General features: G+C 42.7%; 3 protein-coding genes across 6 annotated transcripts in view; 1 reads left to right on the top strand and 2 right to left on the bottom strand.

Annotated features, from left to right (window-relative positions):
• gigyf1a (GRB10 interacting GYF protein 1a) overlaps positions 1-1,567 on the bottom strand; it is a 36,143-nt gene extending 34,576 nt beyond the window's left edge. For all 3 annotated transcript variants that reach the window (XM_080791826.1, XM_080791827.1, XM_080791828.1), the window contains exon 1: positions 1,337-1,567. The gene's annotated coding sequence lies outside the window, so the exon portion shown is untranslated. The remainder of the gene's footprint in view (positions 1-1,336) is intronic.
• A 1,691-nt stretch (positions 1,568-3,258) lies between these two features.
• On the top strand, positions 3,259-5,451 carry pop7 (POP7 homolog, ribonuclease P/MRP subunit). The gene is made up of 2 exons (XM_080792867.1): positions 3,259-3,455; positions 3,978-5,451. Exon 2 carries the CDS (start codon positions 4,005-4,007, stop codon positions 4,455-4,457), a length of 453 nt encoding a protein of 150 aa, XP_080648993.1. The 5' UTR covers positions 3,259-3,455; positions 3,978-4,004; the 3' UTR covers positions 4,458-5,451.
• Positions 5,452-6,076: 625 nt separating this feature from the next.
• On the bottom strand, positions 6,077-16,503 carry epoa (erythropoietin a). 2 transcript variants are annotated; one of them, XR_013965981.1, is made up of 6 exons: positions 16,337-16,503; positions 9,550-9,668; positions 9,095-9,181; positions 8,558-8,725; positions 7,055-7,596; positions 6,077-7,023 (listed from the first exon to the last, which is right to left on the bottom strand). XR_013965981.1 is itself a non-coding variant. In XM_080792132.1 (5 exons), exons 1-5 carry the CDS (start codon positions 16,359-16,361, stop codon positions 7,426-7,428), a joined length of 570 nt encoding a protein of 189 aa, XP_080648258.1. In that variant the 5' UTR covers positions 16,362-16,503; the 3' UTR covers positions 6,077-7,425. The 2 variants fall into 2 exon arrangements, 1 of the variants encoding a protein (XP_080648258.1); XM_080792132.1 differs by having other exon boundaries at positions 6,077-7,596.
• Positions 16,504-17,472: the final 969 nt, after the last annotated feature.

Raw genomic sequence — 17,472 nt, 5'->3', positions numbered from 1 at the left:
GCTGGAGGGGGGCGGAGTGACGGGATGAAAACACCACGGATGGATAAGTGATGTCATAAACAACTCTATATAGTTTGAGCATTACCAATCCTATCCAAGATCAAACATTATCTTTACTTAGTTATGCATCTAATTATTTGCTTTAAACAAGGGCATTTAGATTAACCTTATTTTAAATCTCATGTAGGCCTACACAAGTCCAACATTTCGAATATTTGTATTCATTTTTAAATAGCAATACTTCACAACCATCTCGCAGTAATAATTAACAATATGAAACTATTATCTATTCTACACTACATCATTGCAACTAAATATTTGGTGATCTGTCCCTCATGTTTTTTTTCATATAATAATAATAATAATAATGCCCCCAATGTGCAGCATGTGTGTAAAACACATGCCACACTGGCAGTCTGGCACGTGTCATTTGTGCAGGTTTTACTTACACTCAACACAGAGATACAGGTAAATAGATGTTTACAACTTTAGGAGAGAGAACCATGCCCAAAGCATCTTCAGGCACCCCAAGAAGGGCGCTGGGACTAGGGAATACTAGCCATGGTTCATGACTAGTAACCATCGTTCATCATCATGACAGTCATGTTTCAGGGCTAAGGGAGTACAAACCTACTACGTTGCCAACCGCCAATCATTTGTGTTCTGTTATTGTTTACATGTTTGTTATTATTGCTGCTATTGATTGATGGATTGATTGATTGATGTATTAACAGTTTGCAGAATTACAGTGCATTTCAAGTACAACTCAAAACAACAACTGTTAACTGTGAGTGGACACTGGACGACACCATAAAGCATTACATTACAACAATGTCTGACAAACTATAACAAAAATAAACGTATTCTCATAATATGCTATCCAACTTTATTATTATTACTTATTCGTTAACACTTCGTTCACTCATTTGTCCTATTATTAAAACACAGTGAAGGAGCATCCCTACTACTACTGGGTGACGCTTAGTTGTGACGCCACTAAGGACACCTTGGGTATCTTTACCGTCTGGCCTGCTCTGCTCTACCTAATGTGCGGAGCGGACGGGACGTCCATAGCATAGCATGTGTAAACATAACAACACACGTCTTACGATAAAACAACAATAAAAAACACACGACTGCTCTTACAATTGTTCACACATTTGGCGGAAAAAAACACTTTGCACGCGTGCTGTGTGTGTGTGTGTGTGTGTGTGTGTGTGTGTGTCAGTGTGTGTGTGTGTGTGTGTGTGTGTGTGCCCGCGACAAGTGACGCTGTTGTGGGCCGTGAGCGGCTAACTCTAGCAAGCTAGCTGCAAGAGAAGAGGAACCTTCTTACCTCTGTTGGTGGCTTTTATGATCCGTCCCGCACGGTGTGTTTACAGCTTCGTCTAGATCCTATGCATTGGTCTCGTGTAAACGTTCTCATTCGTCTAGAATCGTACTCCACACACACAAAGTCGTGCGTTTTTTTGTTATTTGTGTTTATTTATTTAATGTCCTCCCCTCTCTCGCTCTCTCTCCGCCTTCGTTCGGTCGCTGCTGCGTATATCAGTGTCTGGTCTGCCTCTGTGCTGTGCCGTGCTCTCTGCTGCTGCTCCCTCCCCTCCGCTTGTTGTTTGTGTTTCGGAAACATGGCCGTTCGTGTGCGCACCACGTGACTTCGCCGAGCAGATCTACAAGCCGCGGGCTCAAAATGCAATCCCATTGAAATTAGCTTGTAGATCTGTGTTGTTGTTTTGGGTAACCGACACCATCGTCGAGGTGTAAGTAAAGTTGTTTTGATAGCAGGCATCAGTTCAGTACTAGAGTGCATAAGTGCCCGTCGCGATCGGACTCTGATTGCGAAACGGGAGTCTGATCGCTACAATCAAATACATATCCGGTCATATTTAGCCGCGGATGTCACAACACAAGTTTCTGTCTATGTTATAATAGGCCTATATAAATGTATAATTCCCCATGCATTCCATTGTCAGCATCGGTCACATATATTCCGGACCTCGACCATCTTCCCCCAAACTTTGTTTTGTCTGTCTATGGTGGTGTCTGATATAAATTACAGGAATCGTCCTTGGAATCAAATTGGCTTCTTGGATTGGCAATGAATTACGTGGGTGACCGTTGCGCTACTAATTTGCAACATCTATTAGCTCATTTCATTTGCAAAGGCATTAGAGCTATGGACCAGATCATTATGACTTTGTCATAGCCTAGACTGCCCTGAGTGCCCTCCTCCAAGTAGTCCACTCAGATATCTATCTATCTATTATACGGTAATTACATGATGGAAGTTCCACCAGTGAGGTAGGCCTATCTGTAAAGCTACAGAGTTCCAGATGGAAGGGTTGAACAGATTGTCCTCCAATTAGACGATCCGTGCACTTGATCTTGACGTGTTGTCAAACTAAAACTCAATGTTTGTAGGCTAGCTGTCAGCCCCCTTTAAGATCAAATTTGAGTTTGAAATGAAGTAGCCAGCCTACTTGTAGAACTAGATAAGCACATTTGAATGTTTATATCTACTGTATCTCTTAAATCAAGTTCAATGTGTCTGTCTGTCTATCTTTAAATCACAGCATGACCTCAATCTGACTCCAATGTGGATCTTGGAACTTAATTTGGCTGACAGAAACAGCAAGTGAGAACCATTGGTCAGAATATTACATAATATAGCCTACAGTACAGTATAGTGAAAGTGATCCTTATACCTAGATAATCTCTGCTATGGCAAGAAAGTCGTTAAGAAGATAACACTAGCAGTGCCATTAAAACGGAAAGAAGCAACACAATATGAAAACAATTAAACAAACAAAATGTAAACATAGCAGGAAAAAAAACGACTACAAATGAAATGAAACATACACCGTCACGGCATTTATTTTTGAAGTTTTGAGATTGCAGGGCGATGTGATGTGGGGATGTTATAAAGCAAAAACAAAGGAACTTCCTCTGCTCAAATTTCAAAGGCAGATTTTATTTATTTTTTGTTTGCACTGTCAACATTTACTTTCCTCAAAGTCACCCTGGTGAGAGGAAAGAGGAAGAAAGCATTAAGCATCTTTTTTGAAAAGTAAAGCAAAATGTGGTTAAAACTGTTCAGATTATCACAGCTACACCTCCGCGATAACACCACAAGGTGGCGCTGCAGTATCCAACATGTTCAAGCGTTTGCCTGAATACAATAGTTGTAGTGTAGTACGACCAGGTGTCGCTTGAGAGCCTTAGCCAAGCGATACATTCTCGTGATGGAATAACGTTACGTTATTTATATTAAATAATATAAGAAACACATTTCTATGTGATTTTTATTCAATTGTTTTGGATCTTTTTGGTTATATAGTGTTTCCGGGGCAAACCTTTTATTGCATCCGGTTCACAGAATCATTTCAATTTGTAGATGCCAGCGACTCAGCGAGTAATCCGTGAACGATCTTGATATTTACACACTGCTGAAGGTAAAGTGTTACTTTAAGAACCAATACTTTATAATAACAATATTTAGATGATTGCATCATTTAAAGAAAGGTACCACTGACTGATCAGTGACAGTACCGCTAACGAGTCACGACACTGTTTTCATTACAGTCCTGCACATCTCAACATCTGGAATATATTTTCAGCTGACATAGACATTGTTTTGGATAGATCATACTAGCTCTGGTCCATACAACGGCAGCAAATGGCATTAGGGATATGGACCAGAGCTAGATCATGTAGTAGATATTTCCTGTTTTGCATAACTATATTTGTAAATTGTACGTCTTTAAAATGTTCTGATGAATTGAAAATGGTACCGTGAACCCTGTTGTATACAAGTGTTAGTGGTATAGTGCCTTGTCATGGTTCGTCCACAAGTTTTTGTATTAACTTGTGCTTTCGTGTGTGTGGGTGTGTGTGTGTGTGTGTGTGTGTGTGTGTGTGCGTGTGTGTGTGTGTGTGTGTGTGAACTGTATTGTGTACCCATGCTTGTGCCGCAGCTGCTGTCACACACGTCACACGCAGACATGACGGAGCCACGCAGCCCAGCAAGCGCCTCTATGCCCCAGACGGCCGTGCTGCCGGCGGACAGCGGCTCCCCGGCCGTGGAGATGGACCCGGTGGAGTACACTCTCCGCAAGCGACTGCCTCGCAAGCTCCCCAAGCGGCGCAACGACGTCTACGTCAACATGAAGACGGACTTCCGCGCTCAGCTGGCCCGCTGCCAGAAGCTGCTGGAAGGGGGAGGCCACCGGGAGATCTGCGTCCACGGCCTGGGCCTGGCCATCAACAGGGCCATCAACATCGCCCTGCAGCTTCAGGCCAGCAGCCAGGGCGCGCTGCAGCTGGCCGCCAACACCTCCACGGTGGAGCTGGTCGACGACCTGGAGCCGGAGGACCCGGACGAGGCCGGCGGGGAGCCCATGACGCGCACACGCAACAACTCGGCCATTCACATCAAGGTCTTCTACCCTCAGTGATCGGCAGCGTTTGTCCGTCACACAGCAATGACAGCATGTCTTTGTTTTTACACACCAGTGACATCACCCATGGATTAAAGTTCTCAGACAGCCGCCAAGACTGATTTCAGTCATTTGGATTCCATAGAAGCCCAGCGTGCCTTCTGTAAAAATAGCCAATCTATAAGCTCACAAGTTACAACACGTGTCGTGAGCTTGTAGATTGGCTATTTTCGGTCAATAGGATACAAGTTTAGAATCATCTTGATGAATGGTCTCAGAAATGTCATGATTTCTTCAGCTAGTCGGCACAAAACATTTACATGTTCACTGTCAGTCTTGAAATTGTATTTTGCTTTATTGCATGCACACCACCATGACGACTGCAGAAATGATCTTTCCTTTACATGAACAACTCAGCGTGGTCCAGAGATGACCAGTTATCTTTCTGCCTTTTTGATTTTGGCAGTGGCATGTCTGTGAGAACAGTGTTGGTTATTTATTTTACATTATTGTCGTGCCAATCAGACGTCCTATGATTAAATGTCCACTAGGGGTCAGTATATCACTGTGTACTTTGTCTAAGTGCTATCATTTCTCTTCTGCCTTTGTTTCATTCATGGACAACTCTAAGCTTAGTTTATAACAGTCTGAATTTGTGGGTATCAAGAACTGGATCTCATAGTGTGTGTGTGTGTGTGAGTGAGAGAGAAGATGTGCTGCAAAGCTATGTGTTATGTCTCCATCGCAAGATAGTTTTACATTAGTCCGATCCAGTGGGTTTTCGGCTTCCAATAACTAACATTAAATCAGGACATTGTGTATTTGTTCGTTTAACTGTATGTAATGTTTGTTTTTTTGCTTTGTATGCATGGACATATCCTGATGTTTCTTTGGAGATTTTGTTTAGTGTTTGTGCTGCCATGTGGGTGTATGGGGGGGAAAATATATGTGAATAATTACTTTGGAAATACTATGTTGTAAAGAAAAATCAATAAACATGTTAAATAAATCACACCCGTGTGAACTGAGTGATGCAACTCCGTGTGGGGAACACGGCGCTCAGGGTGCTGGCCCGGTCCCGGTGAGCCGCCCCACGTCCGAAACGGTCGAGAAATGACAGTTACTGTGTGGGGGAATTAGCAGATGTCTCTCTCTCTCTCTCCTAGCACAACAGCGCCACTGTTGCCCCTATTGGTACCCTAAACAGGGACATAAGGATGGACGGACATAGGGACATTGCTGTTCATTGGAGTGGTTGCACCACTTAAAAAAACCAACATTGTAATCGGACACCACCAGTGTCGGAACTTCTCAGTGAAAGAGACCAGACGACCACCTCCAAAAGTTAACCACGAGCATCATTATGATACACCTTTAAGGCACATACAGTAGCTGCCATAGCATGTTTTTAGCAGCTAAGTTCAGGGCTTGGGGTCATGTGTCTGGGGACACAGAAAAGGCCTCATCATGACGCCAACGTCTCTCAACACCAACCACCAGGAAAACAAGAAAGCCACAAGGAACAACAAACAAGACATACTTCCTCTCATCTTGTTTTCATCCATCCTTTGTTTATCAAAGAATAATATTTTGTATTTAAATGCCAAATGGCACAGAGATTGGGGGGGGGGGGGTGAACGACAAAACACAAAAACAGGAATGTACATGTACAAACATCTCCACTTCCACCAGATATAAAAAAAAGACAGGAAACAACAAATGCGGATGGTAACTAGTCTGAAAGTGATGAGCATCCATCCAGGCCGGCAAAAGCCCCACTACGTCGTTCACATGACAGACTAATTGCTGTCTGATGACGAACGAGGGGAGAATGTGTGTGTGAGAGACTAGGATTCTTGATTTTTTTCTTTTCTTTTTACAATTAAGGCCTTACAGGACGTTCATCACAAGCGCCAATCAATATCTTTTCCTGGCAGCCCCAAAACTGCGTAGAGGCTGTGGTTGAGTGATCAGTCATGTGGATAATCACCTTGAGCAGTTGTCACGGAAGACCCCCAGTGACCATATTCACATGGTGGGCATTTTTGCAATGTGAATGCGGTCGTATTTTACAAAATAATACATGATTCTCTTGTATAGTATAAATTAGGCAGCTCAACCTCTTTCAGAGATTAATCTTATTCCATTGGAAACTGGAAGAATGCAGAGTGTAAAACTGGAACTGTACAAATTGGACATACATAGAAAAGCTTTATAAAAACATTAGACAGTAGTGCACAACTGGATATGATGTGTAAAATACATTTGAAATACATTTACAACAGTGTTAGACCAGAGCATGTCTCAGGCTAGGGGGACCCGACTAAGGCCCTAAAGAACCATGGCTATAAAATAAGTAGAAATATAAATCTGTATAAATAGAAACAACCAATAAAAAAAATACATTAGAACAGTTTTGTGAGGCACAGTTTGAAAATGTGAAATTTGTCAGATAAGGCCACTTTTTTACAGTTTTGGAAAGGCATGAGTTTAAAACTCCACAGTCCTCTTGGAGTCCCCTTTCCAGATGCCATCTATAATTTCTGGGTGGTCCTTTCTGTTGGGATTAAGTTCACTATTCAGCCTAGTGAAAAGGTTGCAAGTGTCACACTCACTGGAAACACTGTCTCTCTCACTCACACACACACACAAACACACCCACAAATCAGGCTCACTGACACACACAAAGTGCTGGAGAATGCCCATTGAAAAGCTATTGGACCAGTACATTCCATAGGCCTCATTTTGGGTCGATGTGTGCTTCACCGTCTATATTCCAAGGTGCTATTTTCTCTTATCCTTCCAAAGCCCAGGTGGGACTGTCCTTCTCTTCCAGCTCCAGCCTCTCCTATGAGGATAGCCTTCTGCCTCTTAGTGTACGTTCCACACTGCTTTCACCAGCCAGAGGGCAGGGCCAAAAGTCTGAAATCCCTCCTCTGCCTTGGGAAACACAAATCAACATGGCCCAGAGCTAGGGGATAACCAATCAGCTTACGTCTTGCTGACAAGCTGGCGAGTCTGAGACAAGGCGGCGCACTTTGCCACGCAGGAAGTTGACATATACTTCAAGTACTTCTGATGCTGAGGACACCTGCCATGTGTCTTCTATCCCTGGTGCACTGGTTATCCCTGGTGCACGGGTTGGTGGTGTATACTCCTTAAAGAGAATATGAAGGAGCATGTGAAATCTGCCACAGTATAGCTTACTGTATTGTACTACAGCTGATTTAGTTTTTCTATAAGCTTATCCATGCCATTATCTATGTCTCAGGGGTTCTCAACGTTTTTGGCTGGGGACCCCCAGAAATGCGTTGGCCATGTCTCACGGCCCGTGCCTAGCCCCCAATACAAATTGACCGCTACAATAACCTTTAAAGAAATACACCCTTTTCTCTTTTTCCTTTATATACAAAACTCTCTTTGCCAAAAATATCAGATCTACAACCTCACGTGGTGTAATGCAACACATTGTGAGCTTGCAGGTGTCATATATGCTGTATATTATGTATATTATACAGCATATGGCGTAGGTGTGTGACATCTATCTGCATTTCTGCATGAACACGCTTCCGAAGTTCTCCTAGAACTCTATATCTAGGAACTGTTCCCGGTTACAAATGGCGTAATGAATGTTTGCTGTAGTGACCCTTGAACCTACGTACAGTATGTGTGCATTTCACAAAGCTTTAGGGCTCCATTTTCGTCACCGGTAAACCCCTTATCCCTAAACTTCTTTGCCTTTTTTTTTTTTTTTTTTTACTATTTTGCACAACATTTTTGAATAGTTAAAATGGCCAGTGATTGGCTAGTTGAACTATTCAAAAAAGTTTTTCAAAATAGTAAAAAAAAAGGCAAAAAAGTTTAGGCATAAGGGGTTTAGCGGTGACGAAAATGGAGCCCTTCAGTCTGCCATTCCATGTCGATTAGCTTGAGCCAACTTAAGCTCATCTAAGTGCATTCAAAGTATATCAAGATCCATTGTTTCCTTCAATTTGACTTGTGGATGCTCACTAAACATTTAAAATCTACCAGAATCCACAGTGACAAATAAAGAAGTACACAGTGTTGGAGAAACATAGACATTATCACTTTTGGCTGAAATGGTTTGGATCTGGTACCTCTATGGGCAGGATGTTGAGGCTGCGGAGCCAATTTGTGATGCTGTTCACATTTGTGATGCTAGTGTCTATTTGACTGCGCAGTGCTGTGCTTGTAACCGAGCGCTGTAGAGGGTTGAGAGCCTGCTGCAGCAGCCACAGACCAGACTGCACCTCTTGGACTTGAGCCTGGTCAGGAAAAAACACACATTAAACAAATTAAGTGAGGGGATGTGATAAGCGAAATGGAACGTCCTTCCAAGTTATTAATGGATGTTGTCTGTCCAATGTCCTGAAATCATTAGAATAACTGAAAATGTCAAAGGTATATCAGTGACAGAGGTAAGGTTATACCCTTGACATGTGCAGGGTACAAGCTTAATTTAAATCTCCAGTTGTATGGTAGTTGATGCACTTGTTTTGACCTTTCTGATTTAAACATAGTAAGGGGGAAGATGCCAGTGTCTGTGTAATTAGACTTCCATGACTGTCTTACTGTACCTATTAATTATACAGGCTCTTATTTAAATGTATGGATAGTTTTATACTTTCACTTACATTTTTCTCCTCCAAGACATCAATGCCAAAACTGGTATTTGGAACAGGGACAGACCCTGAAAGTCTACATTCTTCTCGACACGACCGCTGAGAGAAATAGAGATGTAGAATACAATTAGATAGTGGTTGCTTTTGTCCACAGTGCCTTACATTTTTAGCAGTGGGCAACAAGGCCTTTAATCTTAGCTATATGACCACAAGCAGTTGCCTCCTCCTGGCGAGCAGCAGTTCTCAAACCTTTTAAATTCCAGGACCCCTAGTTTTGTATGCGTGATTAGGCATGGATTTATATGGGTCCTTTCTGTTCCATTTGTACACTCTCAGACTTCCATTTGTACACTCGGTAAAGATCACCGGTAATTTGGTTATAACGATCAGCAATTGAACGTCTTCAAGGACCCACTTTGAGTAAGCACTGCTTGGGTCTGTAACGTATGTATGGGTCTGGCTCTCACCATGTCTATTTCTCGTGCTTCCTTAATGAAGGAGGTCAGGACCTTCAGGTGGTTGCAGATGGGAGACGGTAGGCCTGGCCGGGTCCACTCCAACACCATCAACAGCAAGGTAAACAGTCCTGCAATCACATTATGTCACACGCAGTGAAAAACAAGTTGAGAAGTGAGTGCGCGAAACACCATGTAGCTGAAATGGATGGTGCTGGGTGCTGTTTTTTTTAGATAATGATATTTCAGCTACAGAATGGGACTGTGAAGCTTGCTTTTGCCTTTGCCTTGGTTGCAAACCTTACACATTGAAAGAATTGTGGATGCCACACTGACACAACACAATTATTTTTGCCCCATTCATTAAACAAATAGAGACACCTTGGAGATACAAACCCTGCCTGTACCAACAGCCATTGTCCTATACAGCGCTTGATATTGACCATAAAACCATTGAACTTTTCAACCAAAATGTGTGACCATCTACCAGGGGTTCCCAAACTGTGGTGCGTGCAGCCGTGCACCCCCTGTGGCGCGCGAGCGGCCTCTAGGGGGTGCGTGACATGAAAAGGCTAATGGCGGTGCTATGTTGCATACAGAAATATGTTCAGGGGGTGTGTCAGCTAGGTCGGGACTGAGGTAACAGGGTGTGCACAGTCCAAAACGTTTGGGAACCTACAGTAGGATCTATGACAGGAAATTAGGAGAGAGACACGGGGAGGAGTCGGGATCGGGAGACGAGCCTGCGATGCGCTGTCAGGCCCGGTTTTGACAACTTCGACATTTGACCTTTTTGATCTAAAGGTTAACCACATCGTCAGGGAAGCCTACTGTGCATTCCCCACAAAAATCTGCATCTCTTCAGGGCAGCCTTTCATCATTCCCTCCAAGTTCATGAAAATCTGCCCATCCGTTTGCAGGTTATCTCGCTCGCACACACACTCACAACCGTTTAATTACACCCTAGTATCCCTATATATTCTGGAACATAACATATACATAGGTGAACGTCCTGCAAAAATAGGCTAACATTGAGCAGAAATAGCAGATTTACAAGCTTATAACATGAGATTTGGTGTAGAGGGAAAAAAAAGGAGGTGCTGAAGTACAGACCGGCAAGTATATAGGGTTTTGGTGTTTAAAATACAGCTTATCTTTTCATGTATCATAAATAATGAAGGTTTTGCATCTTATCTTCATATTATGATACTGTAAGTTAATGTATTAAGATGCAGCCTGGAGGCATGTACGATTTCAAGTTGACTTGAGTTACAGACAGGCTAATTGTCGGTATTGAGGGTGAGCAAGCAACTCATACGCTGAGTTAGCAGTGGTGTTAGTAAGCCATGTACCGGTCAATAAAATGGTCGGGCAGATGAAGTTTGCTACTGGGTTACCCGACCGGGTGCACATTTTGCACAGGGATGCAATTGTCTTCAGTTCCCTATAAATACAACACAAGATATATCTGTCTAGAACGTGGTCAGAGCGCTCTGCGTCTCTCCTATCGCTCTACCAAGTCCCTCTCCCTAACCCCCCACCACTTGGGGGGGCAAGTGGCCATAACCTGAGGCCAAGTAGAACATGACCTGTACTTGCCAGACGGGCAAGTGCCCCTGAGAGCTTAGTGTCAACCCTTGAAGAAATAATTCAACTTCATTATATCCACTGGCAGTGAACTGAGTGAAGTATACAGATCCAGTACAGTGCCAAGTGTCCCGAGAACATGCCCTGCCCCACAGCAATTTGTGGCAGGACATTGTAAATACTCCCGTCTGTGGGTCTGTGAACAAAATAACTCAAGAAGAAAAAAGGAAGACTTGCAACTTGCATACAAAAACAGCTGCCAACAGTAACAGTTAGGATGGGCAAATGCAGATTCACATAATGTGAAAATGTACCGTCTCAAAGATATACGGGGTGGAGACTAAATTATAAGAAAAGTTGTGGTGAACAACTTTTCAATCCTTCCTGGATGTTCTTTAGATTAAGAAACTGACAGCTGTAATACAGTATGGTGCAAAGTTGCAACCTGTTAAGATTGATCAGAAGGCTGCCTTGAGATGTGGATAAGCTTTTTGGTAGAAAAGATCAAGGCCATAAACAAGGTCACGGTCAAACTTGGCCTATACCACAATTGCTCAGATTATGAGTGAGTGGCAAATAAAACCCTCTTGAATCCTGAGTATTTCATATAGCAAGAGTGTGGACGGGGATTGCATCCCCAGTGAATTTGTTAAAATGCTCACAACACCCATAAAAGCCAGCATCTTTACCAGCTTGTCTCCTGCCGATATCAGGGATTGTAGAACACTATACTGCAACCATGCTCAGTGTTTAACCATGTCATCGTTATTCAGTGTAATGCACAAACATCGTAGCACAGAGACAGATTCCTTGCATGTCCATTGTGACATAACAGGTCGTCCTTAAAACCTTAAACACGTGAACTCTGGTGTATCCCTATCCTGTGATTTGTTGTAGACGAAATCAACACGAACGGAACCAGTAAATAGCCCAGGGGCATGCACCCTCATCAATAAATTATAGGTTATATGTGGTTGAGATCTTTCAACTGGAAGAGGATAGGCATGAGGAAACAAAACACACACCATTACACTGCCAAGTGCCAACAGACTTTACTTTAGCCTTTTTTTTTACTGGTTAAATGAAGGTAAACAATAAACATACTGGATGAGAGTCAAACATAACTGCCTGGTGCACTGTGCACCTGACGGGCACGTTCAGAAACACCGCACCGGAGCGCACTCACCTATTAGTTTGCATTGCACAGCACTCGCTTTTTCTCAGTATTCCATTTGTGGGGCATATCCACTCAAACATGGGAGAGCACCACCGGTTTGACAAATAAGGCCTCTGTTTACTGTGGACCTGGGGCTGCTAAATTAATTCCTGCTCTTGTTTTCTTGACTTAAAGCATTACTGTAAAAGGTGGGGGGGAGACTGATATGTTGTGCAAGTAGAATATTAGCCTACCGTAAATTTGAATGTCGTCATAAGGATGGGAATAATACACGTGATACACCACCAAGATACCCATGTACCGGTCTAAATACTTCCTTAATGTCAATGAAGTCCACTCCACACCCACAACACCAGAGGGAGTTCAACAAACCATGTGCAACCCAGATTTTTTTCTTGTAGCATTTACTAGAACTATTATAGTCTTTCTTGGCAGACACAGCACATGAAAAGAGCTCGAAATTTCTCGGTATTTTTCTGAATGCACTCTTTCACTGCAGGCTGGATGCATGACGCAGAAGGTTGATGGAAATCACAAATTACTTTCACAGACAAGTCAGATACAGGCCAGGTTAGATGTCCAGGCTCTCACTCTCACAGTGCAAAGTTAGAAAAACTGAAAGCGAGATTGGATTTACTATAAAATTGTGTCCCTTTAGGCATGGTACATTTCCACATACCTGGAATTCGTCCAATGAATTGACACATTTTCCTTGTTAGGAGAGGTGGATGTCTTTAATATGGCATCCAGGCCCCGGGAGCATTTAGGGGTTTGTTTTATGTTTGTTTGTCATGTTTATTTCGAATATGCCAATATACAGAAACAATTCCTTGCATTTCACCAGGAAAAACAAAAAAATTAGTAACAAAAAAAAAAAATAGCAAGAAAAATAAATAAAAGGAAAATAAATAATAAATAAATAAATCTAAGCATATCCGAAAAGGAGTGAGAAGAAGTAAAAACGTATAAACTCCCACCCCTCTATAACTGAAATTACTCGCTGGATTCTGTGCCAGTTAAGCTGCTCTTCAAGAGCAATACTAGTATACATATAAACATATAAACATATATACACCCATATATATACTTATATACATACATCCATATTATACATAATATTCAAGTGTCATAAGGTTCAAGTGTCTTGCTCAGACAGGAACACCTCGACCCAGACTGGGCGAGATTGTGGGCTGAACCAGCGACCTCAGCGACCTCAGTCAGTTCTCCAGACTGCCAATCTACCCACTCAGCTATTGCCAACCAGTAACGAGTATACTGCATATTGTGGTGATGGGAAATATTTCAAAATGACCGACCACCCACAGCATGTAGGAGATACTAAATAGCACATACTGTAACTGTACACACATACTGTACACAGTAAAGTCTGTAGAGTTTAGACACTCTCCGGTTTACATCAACAATCCAGATTTTGTTGTGTACGTAGGACGAGTCAGTTTGTTTGGCATCCTATATCCGTCTCATAACAGAGCTTCTACATATCCCCCTCTGTCCCGATACGACTGATATTTGTTTGTTATTTTGCAATGAAAGCATACATGGCCTCCTCCTGATTTCTTTCCAATACTGATTTATCTACGCCAGGCCGGAAATGCCCAGGGGCAGAAGATTATGTTTTCACCCCTGTCCGTGTGTGTACACTCACTGTACAGCCAATCTCGGACACCGGCACACAGATCAGTGTGTAAAAGTTTGCGCACACACACTCCCAGTAGGCCAAATCTCCTTGGAATAACCTCCAGCACAAATTCTTCAAATTGAATGAGCCTCATGGTGGTGCTGTAAGTAAGAGACCGCTCCGCATTTTAGCCTATACAACGCTTGAACTGTAGTTCCTACAATTCGTTTGATCATGACACAACTGCGCATATCACACCTGATTAGATTTTCCGCAATTCTATATTTTCTTCAAGTTTTACTACTTCTCATGCATCTGGGACATACATACTGTGGTAGGTAACTAGTAACTACTAGGTATCGTGAGACAGTAGACATGCATTTCCAATCGGCTGCCAATCCTTATTGGTCCTCATTTGTGTTGCTAATGATATTAGAAACCCTTCGTCAACAATGTGATCTCAAGTAGTAGCACTTACAGTGGTCTTAATTTAACCTCGATCTAATTCCAGTTGTATATTGTGTTTCTCTCTCTCTGTGTGTGTGTGTGTGTGTGTGTGTGTGTGTGTGTGTGTGTGTGTGTGTGTGTGTGTGTGTGTGTGTGTGTGTGTGTGAGTACTGTTGTGCGTGCGCATGTGTACATGCGTGTGTGCGGGTGGTTAGTAGCTTCATCAATGGTTTCTATTCTGCAGACTCTGGTATTTGTATTTGTCTAAAAATGCTGATTGTTTAACACGTGACTCAGCTTGAACATGACTGGATTTCACCTCCACCGAGGGCGGCCTACGTGAGCATGAATGAATACTAACACGGTGACAGCACATGCTGTCCCCCCCCCGCGGTTAATATTTGCAGTTGCAGGATTGTGGGCAAAGTTAAAGGTAATAGGCCGATTGCCAGCATAAGGTTGCCAACACTTTGTTGCAATTCTATTCTGGGAATGCCTAGTACGCAAAAACTGGCAAGCTTCACAATGCCACTGATGGATAACTCAGAAAGGTCAACCGGTGCTGCCAAGAGCATTTTCAAACAATCCCTGGCAGCTGAAGAAGACTCTGCTATCATGGAAAGGCCGGCAGAAATATAGAAACAGTGGCCGCTGAATAACCAGCAAAACAGTAATTAGTGTTTATAATCAGCCAATTGTGTGGCAACAGTTTGCGGAAGGATGTTTCCTGTTTGAGAATGACAATCCTCCTGTGCCCCCCCCCCCATGCTCCCTTTCGATGAATTGTGTACAATTTGGAAACAAGACATTCAAGGCTTTCTTGGATCAATCTTTTTCAGCAGATGCATGTATTGCACCGCTTCCCTGTGCTTGTCCATGCAAACAACAGTATTTAATCAATCAATCCCCCATACAGAGAGTTGATATCAGTGAGGAAGAACTTGACTGCACAGAGCCCTGCATTAAAGAGGTCAGACAATGCATGTTGGGAGATTAGATCTGGCTAGCACTTGGCACTCCAATCCAAAGGTGTTTGATAGGGTTTCACTTTTAGAGTTAAATCACACTACAGACTTTGCTCCATATGCTGAAATATAGGCTAATAATAATAATAGTGCAAATCACTAATGAAATACTGTACATAGGCTACATCAACAGGATGACCTGAATGACCAGAAATCAGATTACACGTGTGTGACATCATTTCCTGCTGACCCTGATTGAAGTACCCACATGTCCTTTTGCTCGCTCTGCTGTGTCACAACTAGTGGCATGGCATGTCATAATATGCTCCAGTTTTCTGGCTGCTCTGTCATGCCAGGAAAGCATGTGAGAGAAACAGCTTTTGTTTCTGCATGGTGTTAAGAGGCAGAGAAACCATCTCTGCAAATATAGCTATTTAGAATAGATAGTTCAATTAGACTTGATGGTGACTTCACGTGCTGACTTCATGCCAAATGAACAGCACAACTATGCTGGCCTACAATGACTGGGCTATGCTCCGGGAAACCCCTTACCCCTACAGAATGTGACAGCTATAGCTCAGACTAAAGTTTAAAGTTCCTCCCTGCCATGCACACAATGCAATGTTTGAGCCACGATTGTGCATGCTCTAGCCGCGCAACAGGGGCTAGAAAACTGTACAGAAAGTCGGAAACCTTCGCTTCATTGATAAAGTAGGAATCCGTTAATAAAGTTTACATATAGAGCCTAAACAAGAACGCATGTATAGGTCAAAGTTTTAGCAGAAAGGTTTATGCTTATAACTCTCCAGTGACATGACAATGAAACAATCTAAATGGACATACAAACGGAGAAACTAAAAGTCAATTAATGACATTCTATAATAACAGGCTAGACTAGTACGTAGCCTATACACAGGCTACTTTTTACTTCTTCCTAAATTAACGGATGCAAACCAATAGGCTACAATAAACGAAAACTCTTACCTCTTCTACCCGTTTTCTGCAACATTCGCAAAGATGTGCCACATCTTTTAAACACATCGTGAAAAATGATACAAGAAGTGCACAAACGTCACGGCGCAATCAAACGGCATCTGGCCAAATCCAACACACACCCGAGAGCGTCATCCACCACGAACCGCAAGTGCAGATCCGCGAAAGCCACTGACTGTGAGAGAATAATGAGCAGTCAGGCTTCAGGCATCAGCGAAGCGCGTCAGCTACTGTTTTACGTCCCCTGGCTGAGGTAATAAGCGATAACGCCGCAGCAGCAGCAGCACATGGCCGAGGGCGCGCCTTTACGCGAGAGAGGGCGAGACCCAAAGCCGCTTTTACGCACCGGCGCCAGGAGCGATACATAGAACACCAACTCCCCTAGCTCGGTGTCTGTTGTGATTCCTGCGCGTAAAGCATGTCTAACATTAGCCAAGTAGCCTACTGAACACAAACACAGGAAGGCATCGCAACAACTCACTGGATAACTCCATATCGGAATCCGCATAGTCCCCCTCTGGGTCCTCACCGTTTCTCCCATAGACCCATCTATTGGCCATTAATTGCAAACGAAGCTCTTTTATGTATGTCTTTAATATCCGGTAGTAGGTGTTTCTTCAATGTCGTTTGACTTTTTTTTTCCATTAATCATGACTTTGAAAATCAGGTTGCATTGTCCATGTGATGATTATCTACTATACTTCCCCTGTTATGGGAAAAAAAAAGTTTTTCATTCATTGTTATCCCCGAATAATCATGTTTTCAAAACAATGGATAAAGTAAATACTGTCTCAAAACAGCCATGCAGTGACTTCCCAGCCACTGTGTTTTTTAATGGAGGCTCACCTGAACCCTTCCTCCTCTTTGGTAGATTATGTTCAAAATGATAGTGTAAATAATACGTAGGCTACTATAGAAATATGCCGACCCGAATGTAACAATCATATCAATTTCACGTCACGTGTACACACACAAATGTAGACACAGAAATGTCTGGAATCAACTTGATTATCCATATATAGCCTACCGGTATCCGTCTGTCCAACCATTTCACACATCATTAAAAAAAAAAAAAAAAAAAATACATGTAGTCATTGTTAAATTAAAGTTATGACATGATAAGGCCT

The sequence above is a fragment of the Protomyctophum bolini genome (assembly GCF_963924005.1).
Source record: "Protomyctophum bolini genome assembly, chromosome: 20".
NCBI lineage: Eukaryota > Metazoa > Chordata > Actinopteri > Myctophiformes > Myctophidae > Protomyctophum > Protomyctophum bolini.
The sequence above is the reverse complement of the archived record's forward strand: the minus strand, read 5'-3'. Positions and strand labels throughout refer to the sequence as shown.